The 22350-nt window shown below is 44.1% G+C and overlaps 1 protein-coding gene across 1 annotated transcript in view; it reads right to left on the bottom strand.

The window, feature by feature from the left end:
• Positions 1-4243: 4243 nt before the first annotated feature.
• LOC112070169 (zinc finger E-box-binding homeobox 2) overlaps positions 4244-22350 on the bottom strand; it is a 90274-nt gene continuing 72167 nt past the window's right edge. The window contains exons 3-11 of the mRNA XM_024137580.2: positions 19665-19937; positions 16789-16857; positions 15207-15404; positions 14702-14916; positions 13210-13228; positions 11170-11259; positions 8765-10800; positions 8123-8300; positions 4244-6313 (exon numbers count right to left, since the gene is read on the bottom strand). Of these exons, the coding sequence (XP_023993348.1) occupies positions 5727-6313; positions 8123-8300; positions 8765-10800; positions 11170-11259; positions 13210-13228; positions 14702-14916; positions 15207-15404; positions 16789-16857; positions 19665-19937 (3665 nt within the window). The 3' untranslated portion in view covers positions 4244-5726. The remainder of the gene's footprint in view (positions 6314-8122; positions 8301-8764; positions 10801-11169; positions 11260-13209; positions 13229-14701; positions 14917-15206; positions 15405-16788; positions 16858-19664; positions 19938-22350) is intronic.

Genomic DNA, 22350 nt, shown 5'->3' with positions numbered 1-22350 from the left:
AAACTGTTTGAATGATGTCTGTGAGTATAACATAACTCATATGGCAGGCAAAAACCTGAGAAAAAATCCAACCAGGAAGTGGGAAATCTGAGGTTTGTAGGTTTTCAAGTCTTTGCCTATCCAATATACAGTGTCTATGGGGTCATATTGCACTTCCTAAGGCTTCCACTAGAAGTCTTTAGAACCTTGTTTGATGCTTCTACTGTGAAGTGGGTGCGAATGAGAGGGGATTGAGTAAGGTCTCTCCCAGAGAGCCACGAGCTGACCATGCGCGTTCACGTGAGAGTTAGCTTGAGTTCCATTGCATTTCTGAAGACAAAGGAATTCTCCGTTTGGAACATTATTGAAGATTTATGTTAAAAACATCCTAAAGATTGATTCTATACTTCGTTTGACATGTTTCTACGGACTGTAACGGAACTTTTGGACTTTTCGTCTGCTCTTAGTGATCGCGCGTCATGAATTTGGAATACTGGGCTAAACGTGCTAACAAAAAGGAGGTATTTGGACATAAATTATGAACTTTTTCGAACAAATCAAACATTTATTGTGGAACTGGGATTCCTGGGAGTGCATTCTGATGAAGATCATCAAAGGTAAGTGAATATTTATAATGTTATTTCTGACTTCTGTTGACTCTAACATGGCGGATATCTGTTTGGGTTGTGTTGGTCTCTGAGCGCCGTACTAGATTATTGCATGGTTTGCTTTTTCCGTAAYTTTAAAAAAAAATCTGACACAGCGGTTGCTGTATATATTTAATTCTGTGAATAACACTTGTATCTTTTATCAATGTTTATTATGAGTATTTCTGTAAATTGATGTGGTTCTGTACAAATTCACGGGATGTTTTGGAGGCAAAGCCAAATGTAAACTGAGGTTTTTGGATATAAATATGAACTTAATCGAACAAAACATACATGTATTGTGTAACATGTTGTCCCGGGAATGTCATCTGATGAAGAATATCAAAGGTTAGTGAATAATTTTATCTATATTTCTGCTTTTTGTAACTCCTCTCTTTGGTTGGAAAATCACTGTATGCTTTCTGTGACTAGTTGCTGACCTAACATAAATATATGTTCTGCTTTCGCCAAAAAGCCTTTTTGAAATCGGACACTGTGGTTGGATTAACGAGAATTTTATCTTTAAAATGGAGTCTAATACTTGTATGTTGGAGAAATTGGAATTATGAGATTTCTGTTGATTGAATTTGGCGCCCTGCAAATTTCATTGGCTGMTGGCGAGGGGTTCCGCTAGCGTTCCTAGACAGGTTAAACACTGGAGTGAAAGATGTGCAGAAGTGCAAGTAGAGATACTGGGGTGCAAAGGAGCAAAAAAATAAATAACAGTATGGGGATGAGGTAGTTGGATGGGCTATTTACAGATGGGCTATGTACAGGTGCAGTGATCTGTGAGCTGCTCTGACAGCTGGTGCTTAAAGTTAATGAGGGAGATATGAATCATAAAGAAAGGTTAAATATAAAATGAAGATTTTTACCTCTGGGGTGGATTATCCCTTTAAATCCCATATTGTCTGAGGTGAATGAAACTACAGCAACAAGGTGATCATGGCTGGAGTCAATGTTCATGGCTGGAGTCAATGTTCTCCAAATTGGGATTTTAACTCTTTTTAAATTGTGTAAAAATTAAATAAGTGAGCTTCAATTTTATACAAATCCCATCCCCTGTCTCTTTGCCATACCCTCGGACCTAGATTTATCTGAAATGACGTGCTGGTTTGTGACCGATTGCTTAAAACACATGGCTACGCCTATTTAGATTTCGCATGACATGTTGGCAAGGCTCAGGAAATATAATACGAAGTTAAAATACTTTAAACACTTTGTTTACCGCCAGACTAACCGATTCACGCGCATGTGTTCAATGCTGTAGGAAACAAAACAAAAAGGCGGTAAACAAAATGCCCTCAAAAGACGTTTTTTTATTTTTTTAAATAGCAGCTGGTACATAGCCTACAGAGAGAGAGCAGTTATTCAACACTCTAGCAACATCTTTCCTTTTTACTTTGTAGCCTACATTGAATCCAGTCACTACACATGGATTCCGTATTTTGGCCGCTCAAAAACCCGATCCAGCATACTCAGTTTACAAGGCGCAGTAATGCTCTGGACCAGAGCTAGATTGTACACAATGTCTCCTTTGCCAGAGACACATTTCCATTCGTAACCATATTTGTCATTGAATACATTTACAGTCTCCCTATGCAAATTGACAATTGTTTTTCTATTCAGTAAGACAAATTAATGTAGAAATAAAGCGTCGCTTTATAGAAAGTGTTTGAAACAACATGCAGTGCACATGTCAGTGTTCGTTTCTGTCTGCATGTGGAACGAAAACTCACCTTTCCTGAATATTATTGGTAGAAAAAATGACGCACTTGTTCCGTCCGTGCGTGATGGTGTCGTTTTAGGAACGCCCCTTACGCTGTTCGTTGTTTAGGTCTTCACTGGTTTGAGAGAGAGAGAGCTTTTTCGCTCAGTATTTTGACAATACGTCAAGGGGTGATTTTGCTAGGCTACTTGTGAACATATTCTCTGCCAACAACTGATCTTCCATGTTTTAGTGGACTCAGTGACGATATGTACAATATTTTACCCAACATCTGCAAGATCCCAAAATAGACTTTATCTTGTGTGTGTGTGGGGGGGATTCTATTTGCATTTCATTGTGTTAGTTAAATTAGTAAGGTCCGGTGTAAACAGTTCATGGCCAGTTTGGTTGTCTGCTGCTGTGGTAATTTGAGCTCAAGCCTAGTCTTTTTAAACTTCAAAGAGGCGAAAGTAATTTAAAAAGTCTATCACACAGCCTCTAAGAAATCTTCACATGAAGTAGAATCCACATCCGAAGGTCAGAATTCAGCAGAACTAATCACATAAGTGTAAAGGCAGCAATAACTAACAGTTGAGTGAGATTTTAGATTATTCTTTCTCGTTTTATAGTAAAGTAAAAGTCTGTGCTAATTACTTTATATTAAATAGGAACTTTCCCTGACTAGAAGCTTGTAAAATGTCTATAGTACTTTTGAAAATGTTTCCCTTTTAAATGTTTATTGAATGTTCCATTATATTGGTATGTTCAAATTCAATTATTATTCAATTATAATGCGGAACAAAAAGACAACACACAAACGCTTCCTTCTGTGACATGCTACGTTAGAAAGTCTGCAGTCCACACACTGAACTGTGACATGCTACGTTAGAACGTCTGCAGTCCACACACTGAACTGTGACATGCTACTTTAGGAACGTCTGCAGTCCCACACACTGAACTGTGACATGCTACGTAAGAAAGTCTGCAGTCCACACACTGAACTGTGACATGCTACGTTAGAAAGTCTGCAGTCCACACACTGAACTGTGACATGCTACGTTAGAAGTCTGCAGTCCACACACTGAACTGGGACATGCTACGCTAGAAAGTCTGCAGTCCCACACTGAACTGTGACATGCTACGTTAGAAACGTCTGCAGTCCACACACTGAACTGGTGACATGCTACGTTAGAACGTCTGCAGTCCACACACTGAAGCTGGAATGCTACGTTAGAAAGTCTGCAGTCCACACACTGAACTGTGACATGCTACGTTAGAACGTCTGCAGTCCACACACTGAACTGGGACATGCTACGCTAGTTCGGACATTGGAAAACAAACAGTAGGTTAATCCATCCTCAAAGCTGAGAGGCATTATTGCCTTAATCGTGGTAAACGTTTCCCTATGGAGAAATAGGGTATTCTGAAAGATGAGCTGCGTCTTGGCATCCATTGTAAAACAGCTAGTATGTATTCTGTGTGGTTTCTAAGATCCATGTGAGGCCACATATGAGATATAAGCTTACTGTATGTGTCGCAATGGATAACTTTTCACTTCAACCTATGAACATGGATTGAGGACTGCCAATAGTAACACTGGTAGCACTATATTGAGATGAGCGTGATGCAACACAGTCACACACAGTATCTGTGCACGGATTCGCTTRAGTCTAAAGACTGTTCAGCATGGTAGCCAGGGCACCAAAACAGGGGAGAAGTTGAGCCTTGCACTTCAACGCTCTAGGTTGTAGTGGAAAAAACCCAGTGTGCTGTTCTGCATCTACGTCATATCGCTGAGTTTACCTTTAATAAAAATTCGATAGAGATGAGACTGCTATAGGCCTACTCCTAAATGTTTGCAAGTATACATGATCACTGTTAGATTGATAATAAATAGAAGTCATTCAAGTACAAGAAGAATAACACAGCTTTATTCAAATTAATTTTGGCTACATTTATTCGAGCATGGTCATTTCCAAGAGAAATAAAAAATTCAATAATAGCCTACTTAAGACATTTTAGGAATTTTCCATCATCAACACCCCCTCTATCTTAATCTCTTTACCTGGATGACTAAAGTGGATTTTTATTGTKAAAAAATACAGTGTTTTCACAATATTGTATCAAAAGTTCCCCAAATTTCGAATTTCCAGTAGTTTAAAGGAAATAAAATGATAAGAACTAAATTGACAATTTTAACAATGACTGTTTTTCCAAATACCATAGAGTGCTTTCTATTCATGATTTTCTCCAATAGTCAATGACAGAATCCTTTACTAAAATATATTTGTTGAGGAACTATAATACTGTACACTACAGTATGAAATAAATACAATTAGGAAATATAAAATGAGTCACATAAATAAAATGGCAATCTTAAAATGTGATTGAAATGTAATTTATGCTTGGGAAAAAAATCTACAAAAACAAAAGTAATACTGAAAAAAGGTAATGAAAAATACAGAAAATTGCACAAACATGTAAACTAACGAACTGCTGTCTCTATCGATGCTAATACTGACATAGGTACTTTGAAAAACTAGGTGAAATATTGATTTAATACTGAAGCCAGAGCAAAGATAATACAAGTAAACTCTGATTTTTACACTGTACAGGGATGGCACTTGCAGAAACGCACAGGTGAAAAGGTTTGCATATAAGGCTTTCTCTTGAGAAAATAAAACATACTAAGTCTCTTGTCTGTCATATGGAGCCCTTCGTATTTCACAATTCTCTAMTTCATTCTGTCACTTCATTCTAGTCCATTTTAAGACTCACAACATCCAAATCACACAGGTTTAAAGTTTCCTTCACATAAAGACAAAAAATGGTGTGGTTAGTTTGCCGAGCAAAAGGGAGGGTAGAACCAAGGACATCACAGTAAGTAGTAGACAAAGTACAACACTGACGGACTGCTACCAAGTCTTCAAGCACGGTATAAATATACATAGGGTTTTTTAAATAGTTTTTTATTGTTTTTGTAGTGATTAAAGGGGCAGAGTGCAATTTCCTGGTTTGGGGTATGAACACAATAAAACACAAGGGTTAACAACATTATAGCACCACACAGCTTTTAGGCCTTATTTAACACTGTACATTAAAGACAGCTTCATTTAATTTGTTTATTATAATGATAATCATTTTACATCATAATGTTGATTCTTAAATAATCCCACCCAGCTTGTCGTCTCAACTCTGATGTTGGCAGTCAGTCACCACATTCCATGAGTTCATCATTATGAGCTTCTGAGAAGCTACAAGTTGCTTGACTTAGCCACTGCAGTGCCCTTCTGAAAACATAGCAAGTTTCATGTTTGCTGGAAGAATGGAAAAAGGAAATGAAACAAACCATCATGACAAATATTTTCTGCAAGATTTTTTTAATCTGCTTCCTAATGGTCTGACTTGGTGTCTCTTTTCCCTTCTGTTGAACTGTCATCCATCGAATGCGCCGCATCTTTCCCCTCATCATCCCTCGCTGTGTCCATCCTTCCGTCACCCTCGTCCTCTCCTTCCCTGAAACTTCCCGCCTCTCGTCTGTCTGTCACCTCCTCATACGTCTCGTCCACTTCCCTCTGTCCTCGTCCTCCCCTCATCCCTCCTTCCGTGCCATCCCTCAGGATGGTGTCGCCCCCGTCCTCCAGCTGGTCCTCGGGGTCTGAGTAGCCCAGCGGCCCCAGACCCTGTAGGTAGGCCCTCCTCATCAGTAGCTCTGTGGGTTCCATGGGGCCCTGGCCCTTGTCCCAGGCCTCCCTCTCCTCCGCCTCCCTCTCAGCTGCTTCCCTCTCTTCGGCCTCCCTCTTGCAGTAGGAGTAGCGGTGGTTCATGTGCTGGGAGTAGGAGCCTGAGTGAGAGAAGCGTTTGCCACACTTGTCACATTGGTATGGCTTTTCGCCAGAGTGCAGACGCGAGTGCTCGATGAGGTGGTGCTTATGTTTGAAGGCCTTCTTACAGATTGTGCACTGGTGTGGTCGCTTTCCTGCGGAGACACAGGAGACAGGGGAGAGGAGGTGTTACTACAGTGTTACTATGGTCCCCTTCTCTAGAAACACAGAAAAACACAAAGGGAAAATAAACAGTTATTCAGGAGAACAGACACGTAGTACACATGTAAAATTAGAGTGAATTTAGTCTGACTTGACACAGAATGTATTGATCATGTTATGTGCATACTGAGTGTAAAAGCATGTATATCATCAATACGGATTTCTTCATTCCCTCCATCATGGTGTAAATAATTATAGGACACAATAATGATAGGAATGAGTAATGTTGTGATTGTACAAATAAATACAAGTACATTTCTCAAATACATTTTAGAAAACAAYACAAAGCGTTAAAAGTAAACCTCAATTTATGGTTGACAATCTAACTTTAGAGTTAATTTCAGTTGCTGCTAGAAAACACTGGGGGGAGTCAGGTGGAAATAAAACCCCTCAACACTCTATGATGGGCGGGGCCGGCGAGCAGCGAGCTAAGCCAGGGAACTCAGATGTTTCGAACACCAAGCAAGGTGAAACTGAAGCGCAGCCTGGCACCAGTGACAGTGTGTTCTCATGACATCATAGGTCCAGATTAAAACGAGTAGGATTAGGCATCCTTCACGGGATGGTGTGACAGTTATATTTATAGGAGGAGGACCTTCACACCACTAGCCCCCTTTGCCCCTCTTCCCCGCCCCCACAACATGCAGCTCCTCGCACTAAAGGTTTACTACAACTCAGCGGCGCTACCCGGAAATATATTCCCTTCCATCTGACTTGTATTAGACAAAATGGGCCTCTGAAATGCAAGTTCAATCGGCCCATATAATAGCACCCTTCCAAAGCGTACATCCCACGCTCACATGCACAAACACCTCCCATCCTACGAAAGCCAATACACATAAAGTACACACAGGCGAGCAGCCACGCAACAGAATGCACATACACACACAGACACACACACAGGCGAGTCCTATCCTCAGATAGCCTTGGAATGCCTGCGACATCATTCATAGTTGGCATACTTTAAGTGCCCCCCCCCCCCAACTCGCCCTCCCCACCTCCCCTACAGTGGGACAAAAATAGAGGAGACAGAGAATTCCTCATGGGGCATTCCATTACAGGATGCTGAAAGAGAGGAGTCCCCAGGAGGAGAGGTCACATCTTTGAAGATCATTTAAAAAATAACCAAACATGCCACACAGGCAAGCCTCCTATACGACCTGTCATTCTGTTAAATACCACCAGGGTCAACGCAGTAATTCTCGTCCCTGTCACTGAAGGCACAGTATATATACTGTATGTCCCTGTGTCTTAACATACTAGCGTGAACTTTAAAAAGACAGTCCCTCTTGAAGCAGAACGTTTGTTTCCAAAATGGCCACTGGTCCTGTTACTTCTGGAGACCATATGATGATGTCATTTAGAATGCCTGGAGTCAGAATGACTACTACTATGGTGTCTGTGATGGATGCAATGATGCTCACTTCTACTTTAACTGAATGTTTATGTAACCGCTTTCATATCCAAACAGACCACTATTCCCAAACCCCTTGTCAATAAGAAAGGAACKTGTTAAAGGTCATGGATCTGAACACATTAGAATGTAAATTATGAAAGACGAGAGGAAAATAACAATTAAGATTGGTGGGGAAAAAATGATATGATCAAGAAGGGAAAAAAAGAGAGAGAGGATGAAATAACAAAAAAGAACAGCTTTCAATGACATAAAACAATGGAGGGGGACTGGCACAAAGGTGAAGAGGGAGGGTGGGGTAGAAAACAACTGTCCAAATGTTATATACCTGTGTGTTCATATTTGTGTCTTAGGAGGGAACTGGTCTTCTGGAATGTTTTGTCGCACAAGTCACACGCGTACATACCACTTTCTGTCTTCTTAATCTTCTTCCGGGAGAGGAGTGATTCGTCTGTCAGGTCCTCCAGGCCTGACAGATAGTCCACAGTGCCGTCCAGTAGCTCCCCCTATGAGATGAGAGAGGCATATTGTTCAATTATTTGTAAGTAATCCACACCTGTCACCTAAAACAAAAACACCTTCTGCTCTGAGTTTGATCCCAAGTCTGGACAGGACTTAGTCGTCGATCCGTACGACCTGTGTAAGACCCTTCTTACTGCCCAGGAGAGGAGACAATAAAAAGGGGAACATATGGGCTTTTTAAGTCTGTGTTGTGGATTTGATGTGTGGAGTGGACCTATATACAAAACAGGCAGCCACAGTACAAACTCATCTAATTACAGGAAATTATTTGACAAAAACACAATTTTAACATAATTTTTTTACTAATTTAAAACATTTAATTTGTTTTGTGTTGAGTGTAACTTTATCCATTAGATACTAATTTAAAAGGGCAAAATGTTTATTGTTAACCTCTTACTAAAAATGAACTTTAGTGAATGGACCTAAAACCACAAAAGGGCTTGCTTACCTGGAAACCTGGTTTCCGTTGGTACTTCCTCGACCTCTGTTGCATTTCAGCGAATGTAGCCGCCCCAGTTGCATAAGTGTAGGCCATGTGGGGCAGGAAGCTCATTGGATCCAGCCCTGGGTATGGCCTCAGGCCTGGGATGCTGGCCTGGGCCTGCATGAAGCTAGGCAGGGGGAATGCTCCATGTGGGGGCAGAGATGTGTACATGTGACCACCACCAAAGGGGTTGATGCCAAAGATGGGGCTGGCACTCTTCTCCATCTGGTGTCCGCGGTTGCCTCTGTTGTCTCTCTCTGAGCCCAGGAACTCCTTCTTGATGTGGGCCAAGTCCATGGGCTCAGTACCCTGCTCCCGGCTGGAATGGTGGTGGTCACCGTTGCAGTCTGAGATGTAGCCGTTTGGTTTGGACCTCTTTTCTCCCAGTGAGATGCTCTTGCTCATCATGTGTTTTGGCAGAGAAAGGTCCAACGGTGCGTCCCCCCCATGGCAATCCCCTTCAGAGGCCAGGCTGTTTGGAGTGTACGGGCTGCTCTGGGAGTTTTTAGAAGAAGTGGAGGAGAGATTTAGAGGGGATGGAGTTCTGCTTCTAAGCTGGTTCAAGGGGTCTAGTGGTTTGTCACCCGTCTGCCTGTTTGCTGTAAACTGGTTGGCCTCTGAGTGTCTGTGGAGAGCGTCACGGTCACCGTTGGTGTTGCCACCGTGTAATTCAGCGAGTGCCATGATACGGTCCACGTGTTGCGCCGTGGACATTGGTGACCTGGTTAGCCTGTGGTGCCTGCGCTCCTCTGCACTGCTCCGCTCTGGCGGCGGTGACTGCTTCCTGGGGTTGGCATTGCCCTTGTTGTGTTGTTGTTGTTGCTGCTGATTCTTCCACTGGGAGAACCACTCAGTGACGAACTCCTGCGGAAGGCCGACTGCGATGGAGATCTTCAGCAACTCCTCTGAGTTGGGTTCTGTGTTCATGGCGAAGTAGGCCTTGAGCACTGACATGTGGTCCTTGAAGGGGTTGACGGGGCTGGTGGCGCCCCTCTCTGAAAGAGAGGACAACAGGGCGGCCTGCTGGTCTGAGGGGAAGACTCCCCTGTGGCTGAGAGACACGTCCTCGCTGGGCTGAAGGTGGTTGATCTCCTCGTTCTTCTTACACAGGTAGCGCTCATGCTGGTGCAGAGGGATGGGCCCTGGGAAGGTCTCCTTGCAGAACTGGCAGGAGAACGGTAGGAATGGAACCAGGTGGCTCTCGTGGTGCGACTTGTCCTCATGATCCGTCGAGTGGTTGAGCCTCTCCTTCTTTATGTCTATGTTGATCTGCCTCTTGGAGTCATCGATCAGGCTCTTGGCCTCGTTCACCTTCTCCAGGGTGTAGTCGATGATGGTCTTGGTGGGGCTGCCGTGGCCCACCGCCTGGAAGCTGGCACGCGGAGAGGACAAGGCCATCTTCTGCTCCTCCATCTGAGCCCCCAGCTCCTTCATATAGGCCCTGAGCTTGGAGATCTCCTCCGGGTTCCCATCCATCTTCTGCCGACACACCGTGTTGTCCACAATCTGGAGGACCTTCTGCACCTCGCTCAGGTTGTTCCCCAGGGACCCGTATCCCAGCAGGGGCAGGTCCAACCCCATTCCACCCAGGTGCTGCAGGGGGCTCTGGGATGAGCTGTGGACCCCCAAGGGGCTGCCTCCTCGGCAGGCTCCATTCATGTAGCCCCCTGGTCCTCCGACGCCATATTGGGAGGCCATCAGTAGCCGGTAGTCGTTTAAGTCCATTGGCTCTGCCTTGATGTCCAGTTGGCCCTGCTGATCTTGGAGCCCCATGGGGCGGCCGTTCTCCAGCTTGTGGCGGAGCAGAGCCAGGGCGGGGCTTCCCGGGGAGGAGGCGGTGGAGTTAGGGGAGGAGCCAGCCTTGGCGTTGCCTCCTCCATTACTTACTCGTCCATTGACGGAGAACAGACCGACACACTTCTTGCTGCTGATGTGGGAACTGTAGGAGCCGGAGTGGGAGAAGCGCTTCTTGCAGTTGGAGCACTCGTATGGTTTCTCACCTGTAAAGATAAACAGGTACATACATTTCAAGTTACTCCATTTTGAATGCTTGCAATTGGCTGGTAGTGAAATAGCTGAAGATTTCTTTCAGTGTGAAAATTTGAATTTCTATTTCTATTACACGTCTATTCAACTCTCGTCTTCTTGAGCTATGGCCTCATCCATATGGCGGAATTAGTCAGTTATGAAACAGGTCTGAAACAGTGAGCTATTATAAAACAGAATGACTAATTTACTGACAGAGGCCAAAAAGGAACATTATCAATTTTACTCTTATGGCATGAGCCCTCTCTGTCATCTAGCCACAGTCACATGAATACATTTTAAAATGGTGGGCTGCCGCCGGCTTGACTCATCTTAGTACCTACCGCTGTGAATGCGAAGATGCTCCTTCAAGTGATGCTTGTATTTGAAGGCTTTTCCACACTCGGTGCATTTGAACTTGCGGTTGCCGGCCCCTTCACTCAGAGCTGGGACTGTGGAGGAGATAGAACAGTTTTCACATCAGTGCCACCTAAACGTGTTGTGTGTGGGAGTCACAAGTGTGGGAGTCACAAATGAACCAGGCACTGGGCGAGATTTCAATGGTAGCTGGCCTTGAGAAGGAATGTAATGGAATTTGTCTTAGCTTCAACGGTAGGCTACTTTGCAACACAAATAACCCTCCCGTCATAAACGTTAACATACATCTACTACATAAGTATTTTTAGGGTTATTATATCTGAAAATGGTTTAATAAATGATGAAGCGTGCAAGAACTCATTAATCGATTTTGAGATAGTTTGTGGTGATTTTTGTGTTCTGTTCAAAGAGGTAACTGATTTAGTGTAGGTGCATTTCCTGAAATTCAAATGAGTGCAGATAACAAATAAAAACAGCAATGTAGAGAGATAAAGCCCCCACAAAGATCTTTATGAGAGAAAGATTGGGAGGTTTTCATGTACAATTTCAATTTCAAAAAATCCCTTTTCACTAATGCTTGCTGAAGAATCTATATTCGGTGTGTGTTATTGTGTTTGTGTGATTGTGTATGTGTGGTATGGCAGGCAGGTGACGTTTCAGGTTAGAGCATGTGATTAGGGTTAGACTACTGAATGTGGCTTGAAGGGGACTACATTGTGAAATGCTAGCGATCTGAAAAATGGGGCCAATGACTGATGTGGTAGAACCTGCTTCATAACCAAATGTGTGAACAATTACCCCATGCTAAAAATAAATTCCATTGCTCTAGGCACACAGAGGATAAGCAGAGTAGGCACAATTCACATGTTTTGCACCAATAGCACTCAGTAGCACTCAAATGGAAATCCCTCCCAGTCCGGTGCACTAAGGTAGCCTAGTCATAATGACCTTCCATAGGATCCTTTCTTAACTCTTTTAACTGTAGAGGAAGTACAGAACTAAACAAACACTTAAAGTCATTTGAGGATTATGATACTCCAGATCACTGGGGAAAATACCATCTGCTCTTATTTAAGCCAGTCTGAGGGGGATCAGGTGAGGGGGTGGAGGGGGACTCCGGGAGGAAGGAGGGGGTCAGGTGAGGGGGTGGAGGGGGACTCCGGGAGGAAGGAGGGTGCTTATTTGAGGAAATCTGACTATTATCACCACTATAAGTGGACAATTGTAATGATTCCACTGCTTATTTGCATGGTCCGTCATAAGAGACTGTTGTAGGTTCGGTTTTAGGACAGAAAAAAAGGCCTATACTTTTGGTTTTAGGTCTTTATGTTTACAAATTGCTGGTTGTAAATGGTTGTACTTGTACTGATTCCCTGGTTAAAATCAAAATACAAAATTAAATACAATTTCATCCATCACACGAATTGGTAAACAACAGGTGTAGACTAACAATGAAAAGCTTACTGGCGGGGCCAAACAACGCAGAGAGAAAGACAATAGAGAAATAGAAGACTGAAACACCTATTTAAAAAAAGTAATATTTAAATACACAATCAGTAACTGTCACACCCTGATCTGGTTCACCTGTCCTTGTGATTGTCTCCACTCCCCTCCAGGTGTCGCTTATTATCCCCGGTGTATATATATCCCTGTGTTTCCTATCTCTGTGCCAGTTCGTCTTGTTTGACAAGACAACCAGTGGTTTTCCTTGCTCCTATCTTTTCCAGTCTCTGTTTGTTTCTAGTCCTCCTGGTTTCGACCCTTGCCTGTTCTGACTCCAAACCCYCCTGCCTGACCACTCTGCATGTTCTGACTACCAGCCTGCCTATCCCCTTGTTTTGTTTTGGACTCGGATCTGGTTTCTGACCCCTGCCTGGCCTGACCTCGAGACAGCCTATCGTCTGGTACTGTTTGGACTCTGACCTGGTTTATGAGCTCTCGCCTGTCCCCGACCTGCCTTTGCCTACTCCCTTTGTTATAATAAATATCGTAGTTCTACCATCTGCCTCGTGTCTGCATTTGGGTCTCGCCTTGTGCCCTTATAGTAACGATAACTAGGCTATATACACGGGGTACCAGTACCAAGTCGACGTGCAGGGGTATGAGGTAATTGAGGTAGACATGTACAAATAACTAGGAATAAAGTGACAGATAATAAACAGTAGCAGCACTATCTATAAAACTGGTACTTAATAAACGCTATGCTCAGTGAAAGCACTGCGTATTGAACCATAGGAAATGGTCCAAATCTCTGCTACTATGTATGAGTGCTCATTTCTAATCAAATCTGGTCCATTTCTAGCAACAGCTGATGTAAAACGTCAGATGGCCTGAGGAAGGCAATATGCTAGCACATCCCACGCAGGCCTCACTAACGGAAGACGTTTGGGGGAGCGCAACACAATGCAGCTGTGAACAAGCTGTGTGGGGGTCTGAAGCAGTGTGGGGGTCTGAAGCAGTGTGGGGGTCTGAAGCAGTGTGTGGTCTGAAGAGCAGTGTGTGTGTGGTCCTGAAGCAGTGGGGGTCTGAAGCAGTTGTGGGTCTGAAGCAGTGTGTGGGGGTCCTGAAGCAGTGTGGGGGTTCTGAAGCAGTGCGGGGTCTGAAGCAGTGTGGGGGCTGAAGCAGTGCGGGGTCTGAAGCAGTGCGGGGTCTGAAAGCAGTTGTGGGGGTCTGAAGCAGTGTGTGGGTCTGAAGCAGTGTGGGGGTCTGAAGCAGTGCGGGGTCCTGAAAGCAGTGTGGGGGTCTGAAGCAGTGTGGGGGTCTGAAGCAGTGTGGGGGTCTGAAGCAGTGTGGGGGTCTGAAGCAGTGTGGGGGTCTGAAGCAGTGCGGGGTCTGAAAGCAGTGTGGGGGTCTGAAGTAACTTGTTTAATGTGAGAGGAGTAGAGGATGACAGGAAGAGGAAAAGGAGAATACTAATTCACTCAAGAGAATATGATTCTCCATGCGAAGAAAAGAGCATCCAGTCACCATGAGGAAGCCATTAAAGCCATTATAATTAAACAAATCTTAAAAAGGAAAAATAAATGAGTCAAGGGCAGTGACCTAAAAATGATACTGTGTGTTTCACCCAGATCGTTGGTCGACCACACCAACGATACAACAGTGTGAAGGAGATGAGATGAGGAAAGAAAAGAGTAAAAGAAAAACGGAAAAACATCACCCTGTCTGTCTGTCTGCCTGCCTGCCTGCCTGCCTGCCTGCCTGTCTGTCGTCTGTCTGTCTGTCTGTCTGTCTGTCTGTCTGTTCTGTCTGTCTGTCTGTCCTGTCTGTCTGTCGCTGTCTGCCTGTCTGTCTGTCTGTGTGCCTGCCTGCCTCTGCCTGCCTGTCTGTCTGTCTGTCTGTCTGTCTGTTCTGTCTGTCTGTCTGTCTGTCTGTCCTGTCTGTCTGTCGTCTGTCTGTGTGCCTGCTGCCTGCCTGCCTGCCTGCTGCCTGCCTGCTGCCTGCCTGCCTGCCTGGTCTGTCTGTCTGTCTGTCTGTCTGTCTGTCTGCCTGTCTTACCTGATCGATCCCTGGCTTGTGCATGGCCATATGTCTCTCCAGAAGTGTTCGGTGTGAGAAGGTCTCGCTGCACAGTGGGCAGGGTATGCTCTCCTCGTGCTTCTCATGGCGGTACTTGATGTGCTCCTTGAGCGATGTCAGCCGCTTGTAGCCCCGGTCGCAGTAAGGACAAGTCAACAGTTGGGTGAAAGCATCTGGAGTCCCAGGTGACTGTTCTGTACAGGGGAAAGGAGGAGGAGTTGTCATAAGGTCAGCCAGTAGACCCTGATGGGCAGCATGCCCAGGTTGTAAACAGAGGAGGTGCAAAAAGCAACATGATTATCTCTGCTTCACAAAGACTCTATGTAGAGTCACCATCAGCTTACACTTGAACACAGACTACCCATAAAAGTCAGTCAGTAACACTATTGGGGACAAAGGCACAGAGGTGGAAGGCCTTAAATGCCGTTTCTGAGACTGCAAATAGTCCGAGATTTACTGTAAAATGGATTTTATGGATTCTCACCGTTTTCGTTTTCGTCTTGCCCAATGGTTTCGGGAGTTCTGAGTCGTGTCACTTCCTCTGGGGCTTCTGGGTAAATGATGGCGGTGTCGCCACGCTGGAGGTATTCAGCGATGCTGGCCGAGAGGCCGTCACTCTCCTCCAGTTTACTACACTTAGTGAAGTAGTTGTCAAGCTCTGACACCCCATTCATACCATTAACTGTATAAGATGAGGAGGAGGATGGAGAGGGGGGAAATGAGGAGGAGGAGAGGGGGAGGGGGAGGTAGAGAAGAAGAGAGAGGAAGACAAATGAGAACATTGGTCGGTCTCCATCCTCCTTCCCCCATTTTGAGATGTGCTGCACAGCTACATTATATTGGCCACACAGGGAAACAGACTGGTCTCTAAATGTGATGAAGGACACTGAGGGAGGGAAGCATTAAGCCACTACTTAGAGGGGAGTATACATTGAAGTTACCGTTAACGATGCCATGTAATGGCCTTGACAAAGAAAAATAAGAGATAATTTCATCATTAAGTGATGTTCACAACCCATTTTAAAGCTTTTAGACATTTTAACTTAAACATTTCCTAGTGTAACGGGTAATTGGTTTAGGTTGCAATTAGATTTTCTGGTTTACAGATCTCACTTAGAATTCTCTCTCTACATAATGTAAAGCAGAGATTTGATTATGAGTAAGAAGATGTGAGGCTATATCTGCTAAACAGTCAGTGTCGGTGTAATGGTACATCAGGTGTCTAATGTATTCATCAGCTGATTTAACAAATCAGGGCAGTTAGTGTGGCTACATTTATTTGTCTTAGGAGCTGTGACACAGATTCTGTGTTTATATTTGTTGTTGAAAATATCCTTAAAACGAAGGACACTGAACTGTCCCCAAGAGGCTTGGATCCCTTGAAGTTACTTTAGGCAAGATTGTGTTGATAAAATGCTTAACTGCAAAGACATTGTGATTCACTGCCAGGACAAACTACAATTTTAAACCAATTTGAAAGTACATGAATCAAACAAATGAGATTTAGGTCAAAATTCAATTTTGTAGCAAGATGTGATTTGTGCTGCACTCCCACTCAACCTGCAGATGTTTGCTTTCCCTCGCTTTGATGCACGAGGAGGGACATTATCTCTCATGGCCCTTGACTGTGTGTATGTGTTTCCTATTAGGTATATCACCTGCTGCAAGGGGTTATAATCATGTCTCTTCCTAGTGTGTTATATATATATATTTTTTTTAGGTGGTAGATCAGTTTTAATATTGCAGATAAGATTGTAGCTTTCATCAATGTATGTGTCTGCATAATTTCCAATCCCCCATATATTGTTTTGCAAATGTATATATGGGGCTCCTGAATGGCGCAGCGGTCAAAGGCACTGCATCTCAGTGCCAGAGGTGTCACTGCAGACCCTGGTTCGATTCCAGGCTGTATCACTACRGGCCTTGATTGGGAGTCCCATAGGGCAGCACACAATTGACCAGCGTTGTTAGGGTTTGGCCGGGGTAGGCCGTCATTGTAAATAAGAATTTATTCTTAACTGACTTCCCTAGTTAAATAAAAGTTAAATAAAGAGGGTGGAAGTCACCTGTACCATTTCCTWCAGAGTGTAGAGACCGCTCTGGCCCCAAGGGATCATATTCATCCTTCCTTTCATCTATGAAGGAGAGGAGAAAAAGGCTCAAAATCAGACAATCAACTGTGGCTAACACAGCACTCAATAAACTGAAGTATGACCAAGTATGACCAACACTCGAGGCAAAGTCAACTAGAATGCACATGCTACCCTGACAATTCAGTGAAGTACCTCTTTCCATTCAGCCACGGTTTGTAATATGAATGTATTTTCCTGATAATGAGGGACAGGCAGGCGAGGGGTGTACATATACTGTGCCCATTGTGTTTGTTCCCCCTGGCCACAGTCATGTGACTCCTCAACAGGAGTCACAAGAATCATACGCTTTCCCTCTTCAAAGGAGGGATATACAACACCCCTGCCTGCATGCTGCAGCACAGGAGYYGGYGGGSGGGGGGGGGGGGGGGGGGGAGAAAACGAGAACAGTCAGATTTTCTCCCCCCTCTTTCATTTACAGCAGGTTACTTTTCAAAACTTCCTTCCTCATGAGCAATGTGTCATACAGGAACTTGATGCTGTGCTTTTTTATACCAAAATAGTCTTGCTATGAGTCAAATGAGTCACAAGGTACTATACACAACCTATTGAGAACATGTCAACATAGGATCCATGTTTATAGTCGATTGGCAGCCTGATAGTCAATTGGACTTTGTTGAAGGTAGAATGTATGGGAATTAGCAGGTAGCTATCCTACTTCAATTTCTAAATATTGTGGATGAAAACTATTTTCTTTCTCATAATTCCAAGATGAAATGTAATCAAGAAGCGAGGTCTCACACTTCTCCTTACAATGTTTCGCCCCTTGCACCACGCAGATAAAATGGTGGTGCTGCATGTTTCAGAGAACAACTGCAAAAATGCATGCCTCTCCTGATGGGGAAAGCAAGTGTTGCTTCCCTTCGCCTCAACTTCAGAATCACTGCCAGACTTTACAGAATGAGTTTCATTCAGCCAACATGGGGCTTTTTGTGGGTTCCAGGCCTCAGAGTAAGGACAAAGACATGTGAGTAACGCCCTGTGTCACTGTCGTAGAATCTAGACACTGTACTCAAGTTTCATTCTATTTTCAGTAGGCCCCTCCTTCACTACACTTACAGTACTACTTGCACTGTATTTGAAATCTGAAATATAAAATGGAGGCTCTTTGTGTTTTTCACTCAGTAGTCTTTTTTTTCCTAGAGAGGCAGAGGCAAGATGGCGTGTACAGTAAATTAGCATTTCTGTTATTTTTGTGGTAAATCTTGATTCGATCCTTTGTGCATTCTCGATGTGACTCAGTACCTTGAAGTGACACCCAAGTCTTTAACATCTGTTACCTGAGTGAAATGAATATAACAAATATGTGGGTTGTCTATCTCTCATCTTTCATCAGTTTACATATAAATGTCAAATGCCAGTTGAATTCAAATCAAACCACTCAGCAAATAGCTAGGTTAGCATTAGCTATAATGGACTGTTAGCAGATGTGCTAATCTGCCATTGATTTATTTTTACAGCTTTCTTATAATGATCATGATAATAATGATTCTATCCACATATGCTCCCCATATCAAGGCTCTTTTCATTTACATTTCGTTTTGGACCGGGTTCAAATTTTCGAAAACTATTTCCCAGTCCCTCATATTTCCCAATTCAGCAGCGCAGCTCGCCACCAAGTCATTAACAGAGACGGATAGTCAACGCAGGTCCATTTAAAAAAAAAAAAACTGTGTGTCTCGCATGAGTTTTCTCTGCACTCTGTATCTGTCAGGCGGCCACAGAATGGTGGGCCTATTAAGCATGTAAATGGCCGTCATAAAGCTCCGAATTTCATTTAGGGATGTTAATGAGTTCTGCAAAAGCCTGGCTCCCTCTTTAACGATCCCGTTTGGCTTCTAATTAAAAGTATTTGTCTTTGCGGCCCTGGCGACACCAGTTGTCCTGTCACTGATGCAGATGAGTTGGAAGGGGAGGGGGGAATGGAGAGGGAGGAAAAGAGAAAGAGAGAGAGGGTGGGTTGACAGGTTATACATGCGCTACTTGGTTATCATTGGTAGCTCTGCCTGTATGCGGGAGTTAGAGGCTCCGTTGGTCACAGCCCACTAAACTGAGTCTAATTATAAGAGTTACAATTATGGGTCAATAGAATGAAAGGCTGGCTGTTTCACAGCGCTTCATATATTGAACTAAAATATTGTGACATTCTCCTCTGCCGAGACCTTGAGAATATTGAACTGTTTGGAGTTGACTTTATTCCTCTGAATGTATGTGAAACCAATGAGGAGACAATGCTTTTACCGAGCCAAGACAACAGAGAGAGAAACATTGATGAGACTTTTTACAAAACCAAGACAAAAGAGAGAAGGAGAGCAAAGAGGGGACAGAGAACGGCGAGAGGTCAGAGGTCAGAGGTGCTAGAGGGTGTGAACAGTCATACAGAGATGAGTATGGGGGTGAGGGAGGTGGTTTTGCGATGTGAGCCTGTGAAGCAGCTAGAGTGCTGACTGTATTTCAGCAGCAACACATCTCACTAGCCTAGAATAGAGCACTGTGTTAATCTCTACAATCTCCTGTCAACCTCACAGAGATACGGAAATTGAAAAAATAGACAGAGTATAGAACAAAGCCATTTCCCAGGCTACAACTATTTTAGCAGAAACTGAAGAGGTGAATATACTGTATTATTATGAGTTCTGTAATTGATATACATAAGTGAAGTGTGTTGATTGATTTACTGTCAAAGCACTTTGTAAAAAAGGCTGATGTAAAAAAGGGTAATATAAATGCATTGGTTTGATATAGGCTACTAATTTATATTGTGCAGGTGTTGACCTGATCAGATCACTCACCAGTCCCATTGAGGTGTCTGTGTTGGTTGTCTCCCAGGCGGCAGGCGTGGTGGTGGCTCTGCCGCCCGTCCCTGCCCTCTGATCCCTCTGCTCCACCCCTGTAGGACAGCAGGGCGTGGCCCACCCTGGGTGATGCCTCCAGGTTAGGCACGCTGGCTCCGGCAGGGCTACCACCCTCCTCCCCATTGGTCAGGCCATTCTCCTCTGAGAGCAGCGTCTTGTCATCCTCGTCTGTCTCAGAGCTCATCTCCACCACATTCTCATAGGTCAGCACTGCAAGACACAAACAAAGAGACCCTGTTAGGTTTCTAAAACAACATCCGCCTAACTCGGCTCTGATGGTAGGAAGGAGAAAGTCGCATTCCTGCTTTGAATAGTTTGGGGAGCTTTATATACAGAGCAGACAACCTAGGAACCAAATGGACAGCTTATAAAATTACATCCCTGAACCTTGATAAAAATGTGGTTCATTTTGATTCAGGCTGAACTCAAGGGCCTTCACGGTAACCTATAAATATGTCGACTTTGGTGTAGATGAAAAATACTCTGATAAAGGTGCATGAGAAAAGCAGACCTAGGCCCAAAAGAAAAAGAGGGAGGTGGGAACAAATAACATAACAACATGTAAAAGCCATGACATCATGGGAACTAGGCGCAGGAAAGGGGGCCCTCGGGGATAGAAAATAGAGCCCAATTTTCAGGTTCATTTTGAGTTCTGTGTATGCCTAATAAAGCAATATTTCGCCAAGCTTTCATGCACGTTATCTCTGGAGGGCGCTGCCAACTCCATACAGCGAATGGGAAGTGGCTTAAAATTATGTGTTTTTGAAGTCAATTGCTTGTTTGGAGATATTATTTTGTTCCCCTCAACAGTTTTTGGAAACCATAAACCTTTACATCCCAACGGCATACCATTCCCATTCCCAACACACACGTTCCCATGGAAGAGAATAAAAAATACGTTTTTTTCACTTTTCCCCTTTGGGTACATGGAGATTAGGCATTGCATATCTGTTCATAATATGATCTTTGTCTGACTGTGTGGTTCGGCACTTGCCTCCTGGACAACTGCACAACAGGTGCAAATTAAAAAGGGTAAGCACGGTGGGGTGGGCTGAAATCTGCTGACCCGGGCTGAATTCCAAGAGCAGCGGAGGGGGGTGTAGGGCGTGGGACAAAACCCTCTTTAATAAGAGGTGTGACCACAAGGATTTAGGGGGAGTTCAGACAGGGTAATGCCCTCTCCGATCAAAAAAGAAAAGAAAGAGAGATGGAGAGAAAGAAAAGGCTGAAAAGTGAGACGTGAAAACACGTTGTGTGGTCTAGGTATATGTTGGATATAATATGATTTCATTTAACGTCTTAACCTCGCGCTCACCCTCACACACCCTCCCCTCTTTAGTCCCGCCGCTACAGCAACAGCAGTGGATTTGCCTTTTCGCTGAATTCAATATCTGACCCTTTTTTTAAATGTATTCTGAGCTAAGAGCAGTTTGGGAAAGACCAGTGAAAAGACCAGCTAGCATCCTATCCACTTTAAGAAATGATGTTTTTGCCATCTAGACTTGAGCGTGTTATTATGCCACAGAAGATAAGTAGGCACATTTACTTTAGGAAAGGATAGTATTCAACTCATTTCTTCCTGGAAAAAGAGAGAGAAAGATGCATGCTTCCCATTCCTAGAATAACTCACCAGCCGACAAAGATAAATGTTTGCGGGGAAAAACACGAAGACGACTGTTTGTTTGTTACTTTACTTATGTTGCTCAGATACTTGGCCAGTGTGTGGCTGTTTTGTATCTGTGTTGCGGTGGGTGGTAGGCGGTAGGCGGACGAAAAAAATTCAGTAACCTCCCAAACAAAAGCAATTCATTGAACTGTTTGTCTCCCCGGTCACATGGTCTAGTAGTGTGGCAGATGTTACAGGACTAAAGCTACAGGGTAAAGACTACAGAGCCTGGTTCCTCTCTAGGTTTCTTCCTAGGTTCCTGCCTTTCTAGGGAGTTTTTCCTAGCCACGTGCTTCTACATATGCATTGCTTGCTGTTTGGGGTTTTAGGCTGGATTTCTGTATAGCACTTTGTGAAAAGGGCTTTATAAATATATTTGATTGATTGATACAGGCTGGGATCTCAGTTGCTGTGTGTCTCTAAATCAATAGTTCTGGTTGGAAATGACTTTAGACATGCTACCTATACGTACAAGCTGCCACTACTCTTGATGGTAGTTAGAAAACCGTTTTCTGTAGGTTTGAGTTAGGATAAAGCGAGTTGTAACAACTCTGCCACAGAGAGAGCCAGGGAGTGAGTGTGCTTTGTCTCCGGTGACATCTTTGATGGCGCACCACCCTTCGCTCCGTCTTGTCGCACCTCCATTGTGTGTGGAACGCCGCCGTTCCGACCTGCTGAACTCACAGAGATCCATTGTCTCCGCCCGTCACCTATCCATCGATCGATTCATTGTGCTCATTCAAGGATCCCGAAACAAAGCAGCAACAACGCTTGCTACTTTCATCAGACCGCTTCTCTCTGCCTCTCCCGCTCTCTATCCCTCTCTCACTGCCTCTCTCTCGCTCCCTCTGCTACTCTCTCTCCCTCTCTCTCTGCCTCTCTCTCGCCCCCTCTCTTTCTGCCTCTCTCTCTCTCTCTCTCCCTCTCCCTCGCTCTCTCTGCTACTCTCTCCCTCTC

This window comes from Salvelinus sp. IW2-2015, unplaced genomic scaffold (assembly GCF_002910315.2).
Source record: "Salvelinus sp. IW2-2015 unplaced genomic scaffold, ASM291031v2 Un_scaffold1248, whole genome shotgun sequence".
NCBI lineage: Eukaryota > Metazoa > Chordata > Actinopteri > Salmoniformes > Salmonidae > Salvelinus > Salvelinus sp. IW2-2015.
This window is presented reverse-complemented; position numbering and strand designations above follow the sequence as displayed.